The sequence below is a fragment of the Otolemur garnettii genome, unplaced genomic scaffold, assembly GCF_000181295.1.
Source record: "Otolemur garnettii isolate 467f Iridium unplaced genomic scaffold, OtoGar3 scaffold00367, whole genome shotgun sequence".
Taxonomy (NCBI): Eukaryota; Metazoa; Chordata; class Mammalia; order Primates; family Galagidae; genus Otolemur; species Otolemur garnettii.
Genome location: NW_003852762.1, coordinates 97,290 through 116,256, shown reverse-complemented (window position 1 = coordinate 116,256; position 18,967 = coordinate 97,290). Strand labels below are relative to the sequence as shown.

Here is an 18,967-nt window from a genome sequence, read left to right as displayed (position 1 = left end):
CCTGGCCAAAAACCACAAAAAAAAAAAAAAAAAAAAAGCTCAACCTTAAGAATTGGCAATGAATACTATTCATATTCTCTGTACAGTTCCATGGGTGTGACAAATAAATGCTATCATCAGAATAAAACCAGGAAAATATATTTTTATCCCTATTTTCTAAAGTATTTCAACTATTAGGGGAAATAAAGCCAAAGTGGTTATCACCCCAAGGTTCCGAAGTTCAAAAGCCCTCAAATTCTTTATGAGAATTAAGGACCTAGAGCTGTCTTTTATATCAGAAAAACAATGGACTGAAACAAGTGTACCATCCTAACTGCTTTAAAAAGCTTCACACAATAATGTAGTTCTGTGTAGTTATACTACTATCACTTTTGCCCCAATAAGTATTTTATAAGGTAAAACATTCCTATGGCTACATATTGCTCCTCAAGACTTCCTAAAATAGGAACTTCTTTTTGACCAAAATCACAAAACTGATATAATTTTGACTATTTAGTTTTTCAATTTTCACATTTTTCCACTATTAACTCTATGATGTACATCTAAGTAAGACTAGAATCTTTTAGTTGCTTTCTACCTAGGCATAATCATACATTTTCAGTAATAAAGAGTTGTAAAAAAAAAAAAAGTAAAATACATACCAAAGCATTGTCCACCACAACATGCATTTCTAGATAAAGAGGAAATAAATCTGGAACATCTGATTCCAACTAGAAAAACAGAAATAACAGCATATAAACACTAAAATTTTTCATAATTTATTATAATCTCTTTAGTTTCACCACAATACTTAGGATATTCTAAGGTATTTGCGTCATAAAATTGGTTGATGTCAATGTAAAGTACTTTGAGTTTTATGGCATTTGATTCAAGTAATAAGAACACTAGTTATAAAGTTACAACATATACTTCAATAGATCTATAGCTTCCAGTCTGTGAACTAAACAAAACACCCAGCACTTCTAACCACCTATTTCATTTAAATATCAGAAATAAACTTTTGTTTTACAAGTTATACAGTTGTTAAGAATTTTAAGAATGGTTACATTTTTTCACTCCTTTCTGTATCCACATTCTTTGCAACATGACTCTACAGTGCCTCCTATCATGAGATGAGATTATTCTCTCTCTCTCTCTCTCTCTCTCTCTCTCTCTCTCTCTCTCAACCTAGGGTGGGCTTTGAATTGCAGTAAGCCAATAAATGCAGTGGAAGTGCTTTTGTGCCAATCCTAAGTCTAAGTCACCTTTCCTACTGCTCTCCTACTCTTGAAACCCTGCTTGTACACATCTGGCCAATTGGCCAGATTGTAAAAAACAGGTGGCTTCAAAATTTAAAAAATAATAATAATAAATAAAATTTTTAAAAATGAATTAAGTTTAAAAAAAAATCAGGTGGCCTATTCACCCTATTACCCCAGAAAAAATAAAACAGAACAAGACAAACCTTAAAGAAAAAATAATTTCTTTAAGAGGGGAATGTAGTGCTTGACCTTATCCACCTACCATTCCATTTCCTTCCATCTAGCTCAGCAGCATCCACGAGGATAGTAGCCCATATACTGGACATGGCTTGCAGGTACCAGAGGAAGAGATACCACTTGTTCTCAAAGAACTATGGTTGTACCTAATGAATACAGATATTATAACCTAGTTGTTTGTACTCTCACATTAACATGAAATTTTTTTTTAAAGAATATGTGTTTTGAGCTGTCCAGTATCTCCCGAAAGAATTTGCTCAAGGTCTCTCCTTTGCTTCTACTACCTTAAAACATTTGCAGGGTTGGAGTGGACTCCAAGATGCTGTTTATGAAAAGTATTTAAAGGCAAATATACTGCCTGCAGCCACCGATAGCAAGGGAACAAGTAGCAGGCATGCTGAAAAAGCCAGGAAGAAAGAGGCTAGAGAAGGATATGGGTAAGAAAATAAAGGCTTTGAAAATCTCTGGCATATTCTGGAAAATCTAGAAGGCAACTCATATGCCCAGGGTAAACACATGTTCAGAAAATATTTGATAAGATGCTACGTTTTCTCCTCTGGCTAACCTTAAGGCATTTGAAAATGGGAGTAAAAGATGAGGCAGAGTTGTAAACATCTGGAATAAGAGTTGCAGGAGTGCCCAAATACAGAGTCAATCTGTAAAAGCCAAAAAGGGGTTTGGGGGTTTGTTCAATTGTTTTTGGTGGGGGGCACCCATCATTAAAAAAAAAAAATCTCTGCCAGATCACTAGGTGACAACTTAAATAGGAATATTGTTAACAAAACATTACTTTAGAAAAGTCAGTAAATAACCACAACCCACAACAAGCAGCAAAAAACAAACCCTCATGGGAAGCAAGGGAAAATCTGATTTCTAGCATTATCACATCAAAATACTCAAACTGTTCAGTCTTCAGCAACAAAATAAAAAGTATGAGACATAAAAAGAAACAACAATGTATGACTCATTCTCACGCAAAAAAGAAATTGGAATTGTCCCTAAGGCACCCCAGACTTTGTACTTACTAGACAAAACTATTAATTAACCATTTTAAATGTACTCAAAGAGTAAGGAAAACCATGGACAAAGAACTAAAGGAAACCAGAAGAATGATGCCACAACAAATAAAGAATATCAACAAAAATATAGGTGACTACAAAAGGAAACTCTGAACCTGAAAAGTACAAATCCAAATAAAAATTCTCCAAAGGGATTAAACTACAGATTTTAGCAGAGTCAACAAACTTCACAAATCAATCAAGATCATTCACCATGATGAGCACAATTTTTTAAAAGAATAAAAAAAAACAAACAGTCCTGTGGGACACCATTAAGCATAAAAACTTATGCATAATGGGAATCACCAAATAATGAGAAAAAGAAAGAGGCAGAAAGATAATCTGATGCAACAATGGGAAAAAACTTCTCAAATTTGATGAAAGACATGAGTTTACATATCCAAGAAGATCAATGAACTCCAAATAGAATAGACTCAAAGGAATCCACACAAACACACATTATAATTAAACTGTCAATAGCCAATAATCAAGAGAGAACCATAAAAACAGCAAGAGAGAACAGATAATCACAAACAGGGGATCCTCAATAATACTAATGTCTACTTTTTTATTAGAAATCATGGAGGTGAAATATCTAGGAATATACCTTTATAAAGAAAATTATGAAACCTTAAGAAAGGAAATAGCAGCGGATATTAACAAATGGAAGAACATAGCATGCTCATGGTTCAGAAAAATTAACATTGTTAAAATATCTATACTTCTCAAAGCAATCTACGGATTCAATGCCATCCCTATTAAAATACCAACATCATACTTTCAAGACTGGGAAAAAATGATTCTATGTTTTGTATGGACCCAGAAAAAAAATCCATGTAGCTAAAGCAGTTCTTAGTAATAAAAACAAAGCTGGGGACATCAGCATACCAGATTTTAGGCTATACTACAAACCCACAGTGGTCAAGACAACATGGTACTGGCACAAAAATAGAGACATAGACATTTGGAATTGAATAGAAAATGAGGAAATAAAACTAACATCTTATAACTACCTAATCTTCAATAAACCAAATAAGAACATACCTTGGGGGAAAGACTCCCTATTCCATAAATGGTGCTGGGAGAACTGGATATCCACATGTAAAAGACTGAAACTGGACTCACAACTTTCTCCACTCACAAAAATTGATTCAAGATGGATAAAGGACTTAAATTTAAGGCATGAAACAACAAAAATCCTCAAAGAAAGTATAGGAAAAACACTGGAAGATATCAGCCTGGGGAAAGACTTCATGAAGAAGACTGCTATGGCAATTGCAACAACAAAAATAAACAAATGGGATCTAATTAAACTGAAAAGCTTCTGTACAGCTAAGGAAACAACAACCAAAGCAAATAGACAACATACACAATGGGAAAGAATATTTGCATATTTTGAATCAGACAAAACCTTGATAACTAGGATACACAGAGAACTCCAATTAATCCACATGAAAAAAGCCAACAATCCCATATATCAATGGGCAAGAGACCTGAATAGAACCTTCCCTAAAGAAGCCAGAAGAATGGCTAACAAACATATGAACAAATGTTCATCATCCCTAATTATTAGAGAAATGCAAATCAAAACCACCCTGAGATACCATCTAACTCCAGCGAGAATGGCCCACATCACAAAATCTCAAAACTGCAGATGCTGGTGTGGATGTGGAGAGAAGGGAACACTTTTACACTGCTGGTGGAAATGCAAACTAATATGACCTTTTTGGAAGGAAGCATGGAGAACCCTCAAAGAACTCAAGCTAGACCTCCCATTTGATCTCGCAATCCCATTACTGGCATATACCCAGAAGGAAAAAAATCTGTTTATCATAAGGACACTTGAACTAGACTGTTTATCGCAGCTCAATTTACAATAGCCAAAATGTGGAAACAGCCTAAATGCCACCAACCCAAGAATGGATTAACAAACTGTGGTATATGCACACCATGGAATACTATTCAGCCATTTAAAAAATGGAGATTTTACAGCCTTTGCATTAACCTGGATGGAAGTGGAACACATTATTCTTAGTAAATCATCACAAGAATGGAGAAGCATGAATCCTATGCACTCAATTTTGATATGAGGACAATTAATGACATGGTGGAGGTGGAGGAAGGGGATAGCATAGAGAGAAAGAAGGAGGGAGGGGTGGGGGAAAGGAATAGCAGAGAGAGAGGGAGGAGAAGGTTGGGGTCTTGGTGTGTGCCACACCTTTTGGGGGCAAGCACGATTGTAACAGGGACTTTACCTAACAAACGCAATCAGTGTAACCCGGTTTCTTGTACCCTCAATGAATCCCCAACAATAAAAAAAGAAGAAGAAGCTGAACACAATCAACTCTCAGTGTAAGACTTTAGATGATTTCAGCTTTCAGCCTTTTAAATCACTCCAGCTGATGGGGAGAAGAGCAGAGATCTTTGCCAAAATGCTGTTGTGATCAAATGAATGTTATCATTGTTTTAAAAAAAAATTAATGAAAGTGGCTTAGAGATAGAGATGCTACAGCTGAAATGCTGAAATGTTACATATTACTTAATCCTATGGAACATGAATAATTGACTTATAATAAAATATTCACCCCTCACAAAAAAAAAAAAAAAGAAGGAAGGAAGGAAAGAAAGAAATCAAGGAGGCCAGAGACAATGGACAAAATTTACAGTGCTGAAAGAAAAAAATCAAACAGTAATTCTATGACAAAAAATCCTTTAAAAATGAAGGGAAAATGAAGACATTTCCAGTTAAACAAAAATTGAGAAGCTGATTGGTAGAAATCTACCTGTTAAGAGGCTGAACTGTGTACCACAAAATTTTATATATTTAAATCCTAGCCCCAAGTATTATATATGGAGATAAGACATTTTAAAAGGTAAATAGGTCTTTGCCCTGATAAAATGTAACTGGCATCTGTATAAGAAAATAAAATTAGAATATAATCACACACAGAAGAGCATGTGAAGCCACAGGGAAAAGATGTTTATCTATTAAGGCCAAAAAAAGGGCCTCACATCTCTAGCCTCATGTGAAAAATTAAATGTTTATTTTTCACTCCAGTCAGTCTATGGTACTACATTCTGGCAGCCCTATGAAACCAATATACTGCCCTACAGGAAATTCTACAGGCAGTCTTTCAGTCTGAAATCAAAGTGCAATAGTAAAACACAAGCAATAAAAGAAATTAAGAACACTGTAAAGGTAAAATACAGACGCCAATATTATTACATTTTTTTGGTTTGCAATTCCTCTCTTTTTCCCAAATTATTTAAAATAAACTGCATAAAGTAATTATAAATTATTATAAATCTATGTTAATAGGAATACAACACATAAAGATATGATTTGTGATTAAAGGTGCAGAGTTTTTATATATTATAAAAAGTAAATTGGTGTTAAACTAGGATTGTTTTACATTTCAGATATTAATTGTAATATCCAGGGTAACCACTAAGAAAATAACTAAAATATATCTAGAAAAATAAATAAGAGAATAAAAATGATACACTAGAAAAAACATATTCCTCATAATAATGTATTACTCATTCTTTCCCTTTTTTAACCAGTATCTTCAGAAGTTTTCCATTTTACTGGACATTTACATGCTCATATGCTTCTTCTTATATCGACTGGCTTTGGCTCTTACCTTTTTTAATTCCATCCTTCCTTTCTTTCCTTCTATTTTCCTTTTCCATTCTAGCTTCTGAGGTAGATGCTTTGCTTTTTTATTTCTAATTTTTCTTTTCCAATATGTGCATTTAGGACCATAAATGTCTTTATCATTTAGTTAAAACTATTTTCAGGCCAGGAGCAGTGACTCATACCTGTAATCCTAGCACTTTGGGAAGCTGAAGCAGGTGGATTCCTTGAGTTCAGGAGTTAGAGACCAGACAAAGCAAGGGCGAGACTCCCTATCTACTAAAAATGAAAAAATGAGCTGGGCATTGTGGTGGGTGCCTGTAGTCCAAGCTACTTAAGGGGCTGAGTCAAGAGAATAACCTGAGCCAAAGAGTTTTAGGTTGGTGTAAGCTAGGCCACCATGGCACTCTACCCAGCATGACCAAGTGAGACTCCATCTCAAAAAAAAAAAAAAAAAACTATTTTCAAATTTCTAGTATGATTTCTTCCATGAGTCATGGGTTATTCAGAAGTATCATTGTGAGTTCTAATTTCCAAATATACAAACACTTGAATTTGTTTGTTATTTTTTATTATTGATTCATAATGTAATTGTATTGGAGTCACAAATAAAAGTCTCATTTCAATCTTTGGACACTTTTCTGAGACTATCTTTATAACTAAGTTTATGGTTTATTTTTATAACTCCTCCATGTGCAGTTAAAATACTTGAGAATATTGCTTAAGAAATATTTTTATTAATATTATATTTTTCTAAATATCATTTAGAAAAACTGGAAAGAGTGCACTCCTAGGTTAACAAGAAAAAGCCAACTGATCTACAAAATCACAACTTTTTTTCTTTCTCCTTTTTTTTTTTTTTTTTGAGACAGTCTTTCTTTGTCACCTTTGGCAGAGTGCTGTGGCATAGCTCACAGGAACCTCAAACTCTCGGGCTCAAGCAATCCCTCAGCCTCCCAAGTAGCTAGGACTACAGGCCTTTGCCACAACACCCAGCTATTTTTTAGAGACAGGGTCTCACACTTAGGCTGGTCTTGAACCTGTGAGTTCTGGCAATCCACTCTCCTTGGCCTCTCAGAGTGCTGGGATGACTGGCATGACCTGATAACTTTTCTTGATAACTTTTCTTGAACTTATCTGATACTAGAAGTCAACATCAATTAACAAGCTCAAAACTAAATAAGTAAAAATGCCTCAATTAGGGTAGGAGTCCAAGATGGGCAACTAGAAGTAGTTTTCACCATAGGCTTTTATCCAGAGGGAGAGATATTGGGCAGAAATGCACTCAGAGAAGCTGCAAAAGAGGAGTTGAGCATAGAGAGAAGAAAGTGAGGTGCACATCATTCAAGCTAAGTCAAGCGGCAGGAAAAAAAACAGCAAAGATCAGGTAAGGAACCCAGTGCCAAGAGGAAAGGTGACAGCTGCCCTAAATGGAAACTTGTCAGTGGGCTTTCCCATGAGCAGCCCATGAGTAAGCAGTGAACAAAAGTATTCTCACCTTACCCCACAGGAAAGAACCAATAAGTCCCAGTCCTCCTTCACCAGTGAGATTCTACCACTGAGCCTAGGCCCCATCATTCCTGGCACAAAAGTGACTAAATATTTTCCTGCAATCCTGTACACACAGCTCACCCTCCCCTCCCATCCTAGTTGCCTGGAAGGACTGCTCCCTGCAGCGGCCAGAGAGGCCCAGGCATTCTGTAGGTGGCCAAACTACAGTGTGAAAACAGTGCCAATGTCCTAACTTCAGCAATTAGATGAGGAAACTTTTGTGTTTCTCTTTCCCACAAGAAAACACTCTTCTCTAGCTCCTTGGGAATTCTCAGGAAGAGCTGGCCACAGATTTCTGTTTTTAGCCTGCCAGGCCAACCACTGAGTTCAAAAGGATAAGTGGTTCCCAGTGCCTGAGCGACTTTGACTGGAACTCTGGGCCAGTGCTGTCACTGATTCTTGTCCCCTGGACCTGCTGTCTGGGGCTGCCAATTCATGACTTTACTGCCTTGGATAGAGCAGTGGTGGCATTGCAACAGTGAGGGGAAGATTCAGCAGGTCTACCTGCAGATTATCCTCCTCCAGCTATCCCTGGTGGGGGCAGGGCTGCAGGTGTTTGTATCTTTGCCCAACAGAGATTCCAGCATAATACTGCAACTACTTAGGATTGAGTAGAGGGCAAGTTAACATTAAGACAAAGCCAGGTTGCACTATCATACCAAGCTGGCCACCAGAATCTCTGACTATAACCCTTAAAAGGACCTCTGTGAGGCTATAGGGGATAAGTCAAAACCACAAGCTCCAGCTTAGTGGGGTAAGGGTGGTTAGCTCCAGTTCCTGGGGCCTCCCAAGCCAGTGTTAACCAGTCAGATTTAATTACCAAATAGGTTAGTACGGTGCTTCCTAAGGGTCCCCTATTAGATTATCTTGCAACAAATATTCAGGGACAACCTATCAATTCAACTAAAAAAGTATACTTAACATATTTTTAAAAAGGAAGAAGCTGAAAATACTCACAGGGAAGAATCAGCAAAAGAACTCAGATATCATGAAAAATCAGAGCATATCAACTCCCCCCAGGGATTTTAAAGGAGATACAACAGAAAATACCATCCACAGAGAAATTGATGAATGTCAGAAATAGAATTCAGAATATGGATGGCAAATAAGGTCAGTACAGTGGAAGAAAAAAATGGTAATAGAAAACCAAAAAATAGTTCAGAAGTTGTCCCAAGAAATTAATGAATTCAAAGACAAAGTCATCAAGGATATGGACATGATCAGAAAAGATATAGCAGAACTTAAGGAGTGAAAAAGGTATTCAACAAGCTTCAAAACACAGTAGAAACCTTCAGAAATACAGTCAAACATGGAGAAGAATGAATCTCAGAAAATGAAGATAAGATTTTTAAACTATCCCAAGCATTCAAAGAAGCAGAAAAATGGAAAACAAGAACAGAATATTCGCTGAGAGCATTATGGGATAATTCAAAAAAATAAAACATCTGAATTATAGGGAATCCTGAAGAAGATTGTCCCAAATGCACAAAATCTCTACTCCAAGACATTATGGTGGAAAACTTCCCAAGTATTACAAGAGACACAGAAATTCAGATAGTAGACAGTTCCAGAACCCCAGCATGAGCCCTGAAATCCAATCAAACCATCTCCTAGACACATTGTAATTAATTTTGCCAATGTAAATATGAAGGAGAAAATCCTGAAAGCAATCAGGCATAAGAAAAGTATTACTTACAATGGTAAAAATATCAAGATGACTGCAGATCTTTCAGATGAAACTTTTCAAGCCAGAAGAGAATGGTCATCAAGATTCAATCTTAAAAGAATTTTCAGCATAGGATCCTAGATCCTGTTAAATTGAGTTTCATTTATGATAGAGAAATCAAATACTTTACTGACATCCATATGTTGACAGAATCTGCCATGACTAGATCAGCTCTACAGGAAGTATTCAGACCCACCACCAAAGTAAACTCACCCAGAAATTAAAGTACAAAGCCTAGCTTCCACAATGGTGAAAAGGATAAAAATAAGCTCCAGACCTCTGAAAAACAAGATGACTAAATCTGTACCATACCTATCAATTCTCCCAATGTGAATGGCTTGACGTCTCCTCTGAAGAGGCACAGGCTGGCTGACTGGATATAAAAACTGTAGCCAGATATCTGTTGCCTCCAAGAAACTCATCTTCCCTCAAAGGATAAAACAAGACTCAGGATGAAGGGATGGGCAACAGTAATCCAGGCAAATAGAAAGCAAAAAAAAAAGTTGGGATCGCAGTATTATTTACAGATACAATAGGATTTAAACCAATAAAAATAAGGAAAGACAATGATGGACATTACATACTTGTCAAAGGAAGCACATAACATGAAGAGATTTCAATAATTAACATTTATACACCCTATCTAAATGTTCTCAACTTATAAAACAAACTCTAACTGATATGAACAATATAATATTTTCTTGCACTATAACACCCCGCTGGCAGACTGGACAGATCCTCCAAGCAGGGCATTTTATTGTTGGAAGGTTTTTTTATTGTCTCTTTGATATCATTACTTAAAATTGGTCTGTTTAGAAGATCTATTTCTTCTTGATTAAGACTAGGGAGAAGGTGTGATTCCATGTATTGATCCATTTCCTCTACATTGTCAAATTTCTAGGCATAGAGTTTCTTGTATTATTCAGAGATAATCTCTTGTATCTCTGTGGCATCTGTTGTTATTTCCCTTTTATCATTCTCTATTGTGGTTACTAGTGCTTTTCTGTGTCTAGTTAGTCTGGCCAAAGGTTTATCTACTTTATTTATTTTTCAAAAAAAAACAACTCTTTATTCTGTTAATCCAATGATTTTTGTTTGTTTGTTTTCAATTTCATTAATCTCTGATTTAATTTTGGCTATTTCCTTTCTTCAGATGTGTTTAGGGTTAGATTGATCTTCTTTTTCCAATTCCCTCAGATGGTTTATGAGTGTGCTGTTTTGCTCACTTATTGTTTTTTGAAGGTAGACATCTAGCACAAAAATTTTCCTCTCACAATTGCTGTTGGTGTATCCCAGATGTTTTGATAACTTGTGTCTTCATTGTTGTTATGTTTGAGGAAATTAACAAATTCCTCTTTTATCTCTTCCTTAACCAAACTACCATTCAGCATAATGTTGTTTAGTCCCTAAGACTTTGTGCAGGGATGAATATTATTGTTAGAGTTGAACTACACCATTATAGCCTTGTGGTCTGAGAAGAGACATGGAATAATTTCTATTCCTTTAATTTTGCTGAGGTTTGATTTGTAGCCTAGGATGTGATCTATTTTGGAGTATGTGTCATGAGCTGATGAGAAAAAGTATATTCTTTTGCTTTGGGATGGTGTGTTCTGTATATGTCTATTAATCACATTTGTTCTAGGGTCATGTTTAAGTCCTTTGTATCCTTATCTATTTTCTGCTTAGAGGATCTGTCTATTTGCATCAGAGGGGTGTTGAAGTCCCCGACTAGTAAGGTGTTACAGGATATCATATTGTTCAGACCTCTCAAGGTCTGTTTCATAAATCTGGGATCATTTAAATTGGGTGCATAAATGTTTAAAATTGAGGTGTCTTCTTGTTATATTGTTCCTTTGACCAGTATGAAACGTCCATCTTTTTATTTCTTACCTGAAGTTGCTTTCAATCCCCTTGTATCTGAGAATACAATTGCAACCCCTTCTTTCTTCTGATGTCCATTTGCTTGATACACTGTTTTCCATCCCTTCACCCTGACTCTTTGTCTTTCAGGACAAAGTTTGTCTGCTAAAGACAGCATATAGATGGCTTGTGTTTTTTTAACCAATCAGCCAGCCTGTGTCTCTTCAGTGGGGTATTCAATCCATTGACATTTATTGAAAGTATGGATAAGTGTGGTGGAATTCTATTCACCTTATTATGGGAAAGTTTGTTTTGTGATTTTCTCCTTTGTGCCATTGTGAAAGCTAAGCTCTGGCCTTTGGCTTCTAGGTGTTTACTTTGGTGATGGTACATTGTGGTGTTCAGATGAGAATTGGTCTAAGTATCAGTCAGTCAAAGTTCAGTTGAGAATCGGTCTAAGTATTTCCTATAGGCCTGGTCTTGCTATGATGAATTTCCTCAGTGCTTGTGTATCAGCAAAAGATTTGATTTCTCCATCAATTTTGAAGTGTTTGATTTCTCCATAAGTTTTGAAGTGTAAACAGTATCCTGTTTAGCAGGATACAGGATGCTAGGATGAAAATTATTTTGTTTAAGGATGTTGAAGGTGGATGACCATGCTCTTCTGGCTTGGAAAGTTTTGGTTGAAAAGTCTGCTGTCATCCTAATGGCTCTGCCCTTGTAGGTTAATTGGTGCTTATTCTAGATGCTTGTAAAACAATATGCCTTGGATAGGTTCTGTTAGAGTTGAGATGACCTAGGATTTGACATCCATCTGAAAGAGTAGGTCAGGATCCTTAGTAAAACTTGGGAAGTTTTCACTTATGATAGTCTCCAGTAGGGCTTCCATACCTTTGGAACAATCTTCTTCCCGTTCAGAGAATGCTATTATCCATATGTTTGAATGTTTCATGACATCTCGTAGTTCTCTAAGTGCCTGTTCTGCTTCCTTCTTCTTCTTTTCTGACTCTGTAACTATCAGAGTTTTCAGCCTCTGTAAACTAAAAGACTTTATCCTCTAAATATGATGTTCTTTCTTCTCCGTGGTCTAATCTATTTTTTATACTAGCTACAATTTCTTTAAATTCCCTGATTGTCTCCTTCATTTCTTTAAGCTCATCCCTATCTTTTCTATATTCTACATATCGTTCATCTGACTTTTGATTCTGTCTTTCCATTTTCTCATCCAATCTCTTTATTGTCTTAATCTATCATATTTTAAATTCCCTTTCTGTCAAATCCATTACTTCTTTATAGGAGAAGTCTTCAGTTAAAATTGTCTCATAGTCCCTTGGAGGAGTTGCTCTATTTTGGTTCTTCATGGTCCCTTAATTATTCTTTTGGTTCCACCTCATGAGTGCTTTCTTTTCACTCACTTTTTTGTACACTTTTTTCCTTCTCCCTTCCTCCTTTGCTTCAAGTTACCTTGTCTCAGAGTTTAGGTGATGAAGAGACTCCCTAGTATGGGGTCGGAAGGTAGAGAAGGGTTGAAGGAAACAAAGAGAAGCAAGAGGAAAGGAAAAGAAATTGGAGGAAACAAAGAAAGAGTAAGGGGAAATAAAAAGAAAGAAAAAGAATGAAAGAAAAGAGAAGGAGGGAAACAGAATTGACAGAAGAAAATTGAAGAATGGAAGAGAAGGAGGATAGGAAGGAAAGAAGAGACTTAGAGGAGAAATGTTATTGTTCAGCCCAGTGCTAAGGCCACGTCTATAGCTCAAGGGTTTTGAAGAGCAGGGCTAAGCAGGTTCCTCTAAATCAGGCTCTCCTTAACAGCCTGAACAAATTCAGACTCTTCCTCTGCCAAAATTAGGAAGAAAAGAAAAAAAGCAAACACAGGAAAGAAGAAGGGAAACTTGAGTGCAGATAGAGAAGAAAAACAACAAAAAAGAAAAATAGAACAGTTCTGCTGTGTGGCCTTCCTAATACTTCCTTCCTGGGGCCAATGGTACAGAGTTTTCCTGGCCTCCTTGAGCCACATTACTGCTACCATCTGCCTACCAGACCACAACTGTGTCACACTGCCCTCAGCAAAGAAAGGATGGAGTAAAAAGAAGACAGAAACAACAAATAAAATAAAAATAAAAACATAAATAAATAAATAAAATGAAGGGGAAAAAAGAAAAAATATTTAAAAAATAGACGATCCTATGATTCCTCTGCTAGGTATATATCAAGAAGCTCAAAAATCACACTACAATACAGATATCTGTACCAGAATGTTCATCGTAGCCCAATTCACAATTGCTAGGTCATGGAAGAAGCCCAAGTGCCCATCAACCCATGAATGGATCAATAAATTGTGGTATATGTACACCATGGAATACTATGCAGCCCTAAAGAAAGATGGAGACTTTACCTCCTTCATGTTTACATGGATGGAGCTGGAAAATGTTCTTCTTAGCAAAGTATCACAAGAATGGAAGAAAAAGTATCCAATGTACTCAACCCTATTATGAAACTAACTGTTAACTATCACAGGAAAGCTATAATCCAATTGTAGTCCAAGAATATGAAGAGGAGAGGAAGGTGAGGGGAGGGGGAGGATGGGTGAAGAAAAGGTGATTGCTGGGACCACGCCTATGATTTATCCTATAAGGGTACATGTGAATCTTTCTAAATGTCGAATATAAATGTCTTAATACAATTATGAGAACGACATGATGGCCATGTTGGCCAACTGGATGAAAGAATTTCAAATTGTATATGGAAACAACACACTGTATCCCATGATAGTATTAATGTGCACAAATATGATTTAATTAATATAAAAGAAATTGTAGAAGGCAGCAAATAAGCTCTGTGGTGTTGAGGAAACACAGGTGGTAGCTGAAGGCCTGGCACAAGTGAAAGGTCTACTAAAAGAAGTCAGGAGTGAAAAATGAAAAAATAAAACAAAAGGGCCAATCAACAAGGCTTGGAATGAGGACGAATCTGAAATCTACCAGCCCTAATAGTGCTTAAAATCACTTTTCAACACTTGGAATGAGGATGAATCTGAAATCTACCGCCCTAATAATGCTTAAAAGCACTTTTTGATAGGATCAAAGGAATCTTCCATATTTTAATCTCCTGAATAAAAAATCTAACTTCAATAAAGATAATATTGATCAGAAAAAAAAAATAGACTGGGGCAGAGGCAAGATGGCCGACTGGAGCCAGCTTTCCACAAAGGCTACCATCCAGAAGGAGAGTTAAAGTTTAGCAAGTAAGCTGATGACTTGGAGCAGAGCCAAGAGAGAAGGTTGAAGAACACACATCAACTGTGGAGGCAAGCTGCAACCCCAAGGATACAAACAATAAGTACAAAATCCATTGCCAAGTGGACGTGAGTCCCCTCTCCAAGAGAATAGCTCACAGTATACTTTCTACAAACAAGTAAGCAGAGTTCAAACATTGTCCCATTTTATCCCACGGGAGAGACCCTCTAAAAACCGGACCTCTTTCCCCTACTAGGGTGCCATGGCACTCTTCTACCAGACATAAAACTATATAGAACTGTACATATTCTCTACCTGCAATTCTGAACTCCCAGTACTCCCCTCCACTCTCACTCTGAGGTCTGGAAGCCTGTCCCCCATGGGGTCCAGATTCTTGGGCATTTTCTCAAAAGGTGTGGACAGGGCATGGGCTGTTGCAGGTCTGTGCTGATTCTGAAGGAACAAGACAGGAGAGGGAAAGACAGTGCCTTGTGGCACAGAGCAGCAGCCACAGCAGTGGGAACAATAGGGCTCACACCCCTGGGGATATTTTGCAGAGACACTCCCTGTCTCTCTGGGCAACCAGAGAAAGCTGGGCCTCTTCTCCGGTGGCAGACACTGGCAGAACAGCTATGGGAGAGTAAGGCAGGCCCTATGAGTAAAGGGTATGCCTAAGGTGATACTGGCTTGGGCAGGACACAACAGGGAAGGAGAACAGAAGATGTGTGTGCAGAGACAGTATACTCCCAGAGTGGACCAGAGCCAGAGGACTGCTTTAGTGAGCCTAAGAAAACCCAGCCTTCAGGGGACATAGCTGAGACAAAAGAAGGAAGGGAGAGGCTAGAACTGAGAACTTGGTGTGAGCGCTAACCACACACACCCCAACACAGACTGAAATGGAGACAGACATGCCAGCTCCAGGCAGTGGCATAGACTGGGGTCCGCAAGGGAATATACCCAGGACAGAATCACAAATGCTGTGAAAATGTAAGTGTCAGCAACATCAATCAGGGGAACTGAGTGAACTGCCTCAGCTTCCATTAACCACCCAAGGGTGTTAGGCCTCAGCTTCCCCTGCTGGATGGTGGCAGAGTGTGGAGGCCTGGTCAAGGAGACATAGATCACCCTATGACTCAGGCAGATGCAAAACCCTGGAGCAGCATCTGCTCATTGGAGGAACTGGGTCACAGTCCTGCATGGTTACCAATGACTGAATGTGACAGAGGTGCAAGGTGGGGAAGGAGCATCAACCTTCCCTGTCTAATTCATTTGCTGGGGGTGTCCTTCTGACTCCACGGAGCACCAGAAAGAGTCATACTCGAGCTGGCAGCAGACCCCTGCTATCTACTTGCCCGGGGACTTTTTGAACTCCCTCACTTGAGACTGGGTGCTGACTAGGACAATTTATTTAGATCTCTCAGACTGAACCAATCACCTGAGGACTATAGAAAGTGGAACCCTGGGTGTGAGGTTGTGGGAAGGTTTGATTTTCCTTTTCCAGTTGTTGCTTATGGGGAGTAGGGTGACTGAATTTCTGGTATTACTTCACAGCTGAGACTTCAACCCAAAGTAACTAATTCACTAGGGTAGGATGGAGACCAGCTGAAAACAAGACAGAGCCCCTTAGTCCCACCACATCAAGTAAGTCCCCAGTGTCACAGGCCATAGCAAAGCTATGTACAGGTCCTTTGCAAAGCTCTAGGGGGAAAGGTACAGATACCAGTCCCAGCTCTTGGGCAAAGGGCTGCTTAATCACTACTCCAGGAGCCCCCCAACCCAACTTTACCTTATCTGCTTATGTAGCCAAAAGGTACATAATTATGGGACATAATCATGGGACATAATCAGCAGAAAAACTCTGGTAACATGAATAACCAGAGTAGATCAACTCCCCCAAGGAACAATATGGCGGACACAACTGAACATCCCATTCATAGACAAATAACTGAGATGTCAGAAATCAAATTCAGAGATTGGATTGCAAATAAGATTAATAGAATAGAGGCAAAGATAGAATTAGAAATTCAAGGAGAAATTCAAAAGCTGTGTCAAGAATTCAATGAATTCAAAGACAAAATCATCAAAGATTTTGACACATTGAGACAAGAATTTGCAGCCCTCAAAGATCTGAGAACTACAATAGCATCCCTTAGTAACAGAATGGAGCAAGTGGAAGAAAGGATTTCTGACATTGAAGACAAAAGCTTTTGAACATTCCAAAACTCTCAAAGAGAAAGAGAAATGGAGAGCAAAAATGGATCTTTCTCTCAGAGAGCTTTGGGATAATTTGAAAAAAACTAATATTTGCCTTATAGGAATACCCAAAGGCAACAAATTTGCTTCACAATGCATAGAGGCTCCTCTTCTGAGATTATGAAGGAGAGCTTTCCAGACATGCCAATAGATTCTGAAATTCAGATAGCAGACAGTTTCAGAACCCCATCATGACTCAACCCAAATAAGACAACCCGCAGGCACATCATAATTAATTTCACTAAGGTTAATATGAAGGAGAAAAATTCTGAAAGCAGCCAGATATAACAAAACCATAACCTACAAGGGGAAGAATATTAGAATGACTGTAGATCTCTGGGCTGAAACTTTTCAAGGTAGAAGAAGGTGGCCATCAAATTTTAATCTCCTAAAACAAAATAACTTTCAACCCAGGATCCTGTATCCAGCTAAGCTTAGTTTCATTTATGATGGAGAAATTAAATACTTTAATGACATTCACATGTTGAAGAAATTTGCCATAACTAAACCAGGTCTCCAGGATATTCTGAGACCTATCCACTATAATGACCAGTGCAATCCTCCACCACAAAAGTAAACTTACTCAGAAACTTGTGATCAAATTCCGACTTCCAGAGTGGCAAAAGGATTAAAAATGTCCACTGGACATTCAAAAATCTCAAAACCCAAAATTCTATGAGGCTTATCAATACTCTCAATTAATGTGAATGGCTTAAATTGTCCTCTAACGAGACACAGGTTGGCTAACTTGATCCAAAAACTCAGGCCAGATATCTGTTGCATACAAGAATCAAGAATCTCATCTTACCTTAAAAGACAAATATAGACGCAGGGTGAAGGGATGGTCGTCTATAATTCAGGCAAATGGAAATCAGAAAAAAGGAGGTGTTGCAATTTTAATCACAGATATAATGGGCTTTAAACAAACAAAAGTAAGGAAAGATAAGGATGGTCATTTCATATTTGTTAAGGGTAACAATCAACATGATGAGATTTCAATTATTAACATTGATGCACCCAACCATAATGCACCTCAATTTATAAGAGAGACTCTAACAGACATGAGCAACTTGATTTCCTCCAGCTCCGTAATAGTCAGAGATTTTAACACTCCTTTGTCAGTGTTGGATAGATCCTCCAAAAAGAAGCTAAGCAAAGAAATTTTAGCCTTAAACTTAACCACTCAACATTTGGATTTAACAGATACCTACAGAACATTTCATCCTAACAAAACTGAATACACATAGTTCTCATCAGCCCACGGAACATACTCCAAAATTGATCACATCTTAGGCCACAAGTCTAACCTCAGCAAATTTAAAAGAATAGAAATTATTCCTTACATCTTCTTGGATCATCATAGAATAAAAGTTGAACTCAGTAACAAGAGGAATCTGCATACTCATACAAAAACATGGAAGCTAAATAACCTTATGCTGAATGATAGCTGGGAGATGAGATTAAAAAGGAAATTACCAAATTTTTGGAACAAAATGATAATGAACACATGAATTATCAGAACCTCTGGGATACTGCAAAGGCAGTCCTAAGAGGGAATTTATAGCACTGCAAGCCTTCCGCAAAAAATGGAAAGAGCGGAAGTTAAAACTTAATGAAACATCTAAAGCAACTGGAAAAGGAAGAACATTCCAATCCCAAACCCAACAGAAGAAGAGAAATAACCAAAATTAGAGCATAATTAAATGAAATTGAAAATAAAAGGGTTATGCAACAGATCAATAAATCAAGAAGTTGGTTTTTTGAAAAGATTAATAAAATAGATAAATCTCTGGCTAACCTAACCAGAAAAAAAGAGTAAAATCTCCGATTTCATTAATCATAAATGGTAAAGACAAAATAACAACCGACTCCTCAGAAATTAAAAAAATGCTTAATGAATATTACAAGAAACTTTATTCTCAGAAATATGAAAATCTGAAGGAAATTGACCAATATTGGAAGCCCACCACCTTCCAAGACTTAGCCAGAGTCAAGTGAAAATGTTGAACAGCACTATATCAAGTTCTGAAATAGCATCAACTATACAAAATCTTCCTCCCTCCTCCCCATATTCTTAGGCTATAATTAGGTTATAGCTTTCATATGAAAGCTATAAATTAGTTTCATAATAAGGCTGTGTACATTGGATACTTTTTCTTCCATTCTTG

The 18,967-nt window shown here is 37.4% G+C and overlaps 1 protein-coding gene across 1 annotated transcript in view; it reads right to left on the bottom strand.

Annotated features, from left to right (window-relative positions):
- LOC100946492 (disintegrin and metalloproteinase domain-containing protein 32-like) overlaps positions 1 to 18,967 on the bottom strand; it is a gene marked incomplete at its 3' end in the record, with an annotated part of 182,841 nt that overhangs the window by 105,009 nt on the left and 58,865 nt on the right. Inside the window, exon 5 of the mRNA XM_012813948.1 lies at positions 642 to 710. Within this exon, the coding sequence (XP_012669402.1) occupies positions 642 to 710 (69 nt within the window). The remainder of the gene's footprint in view (positions 1 to 641; positions 711 to 18,967) is intronic.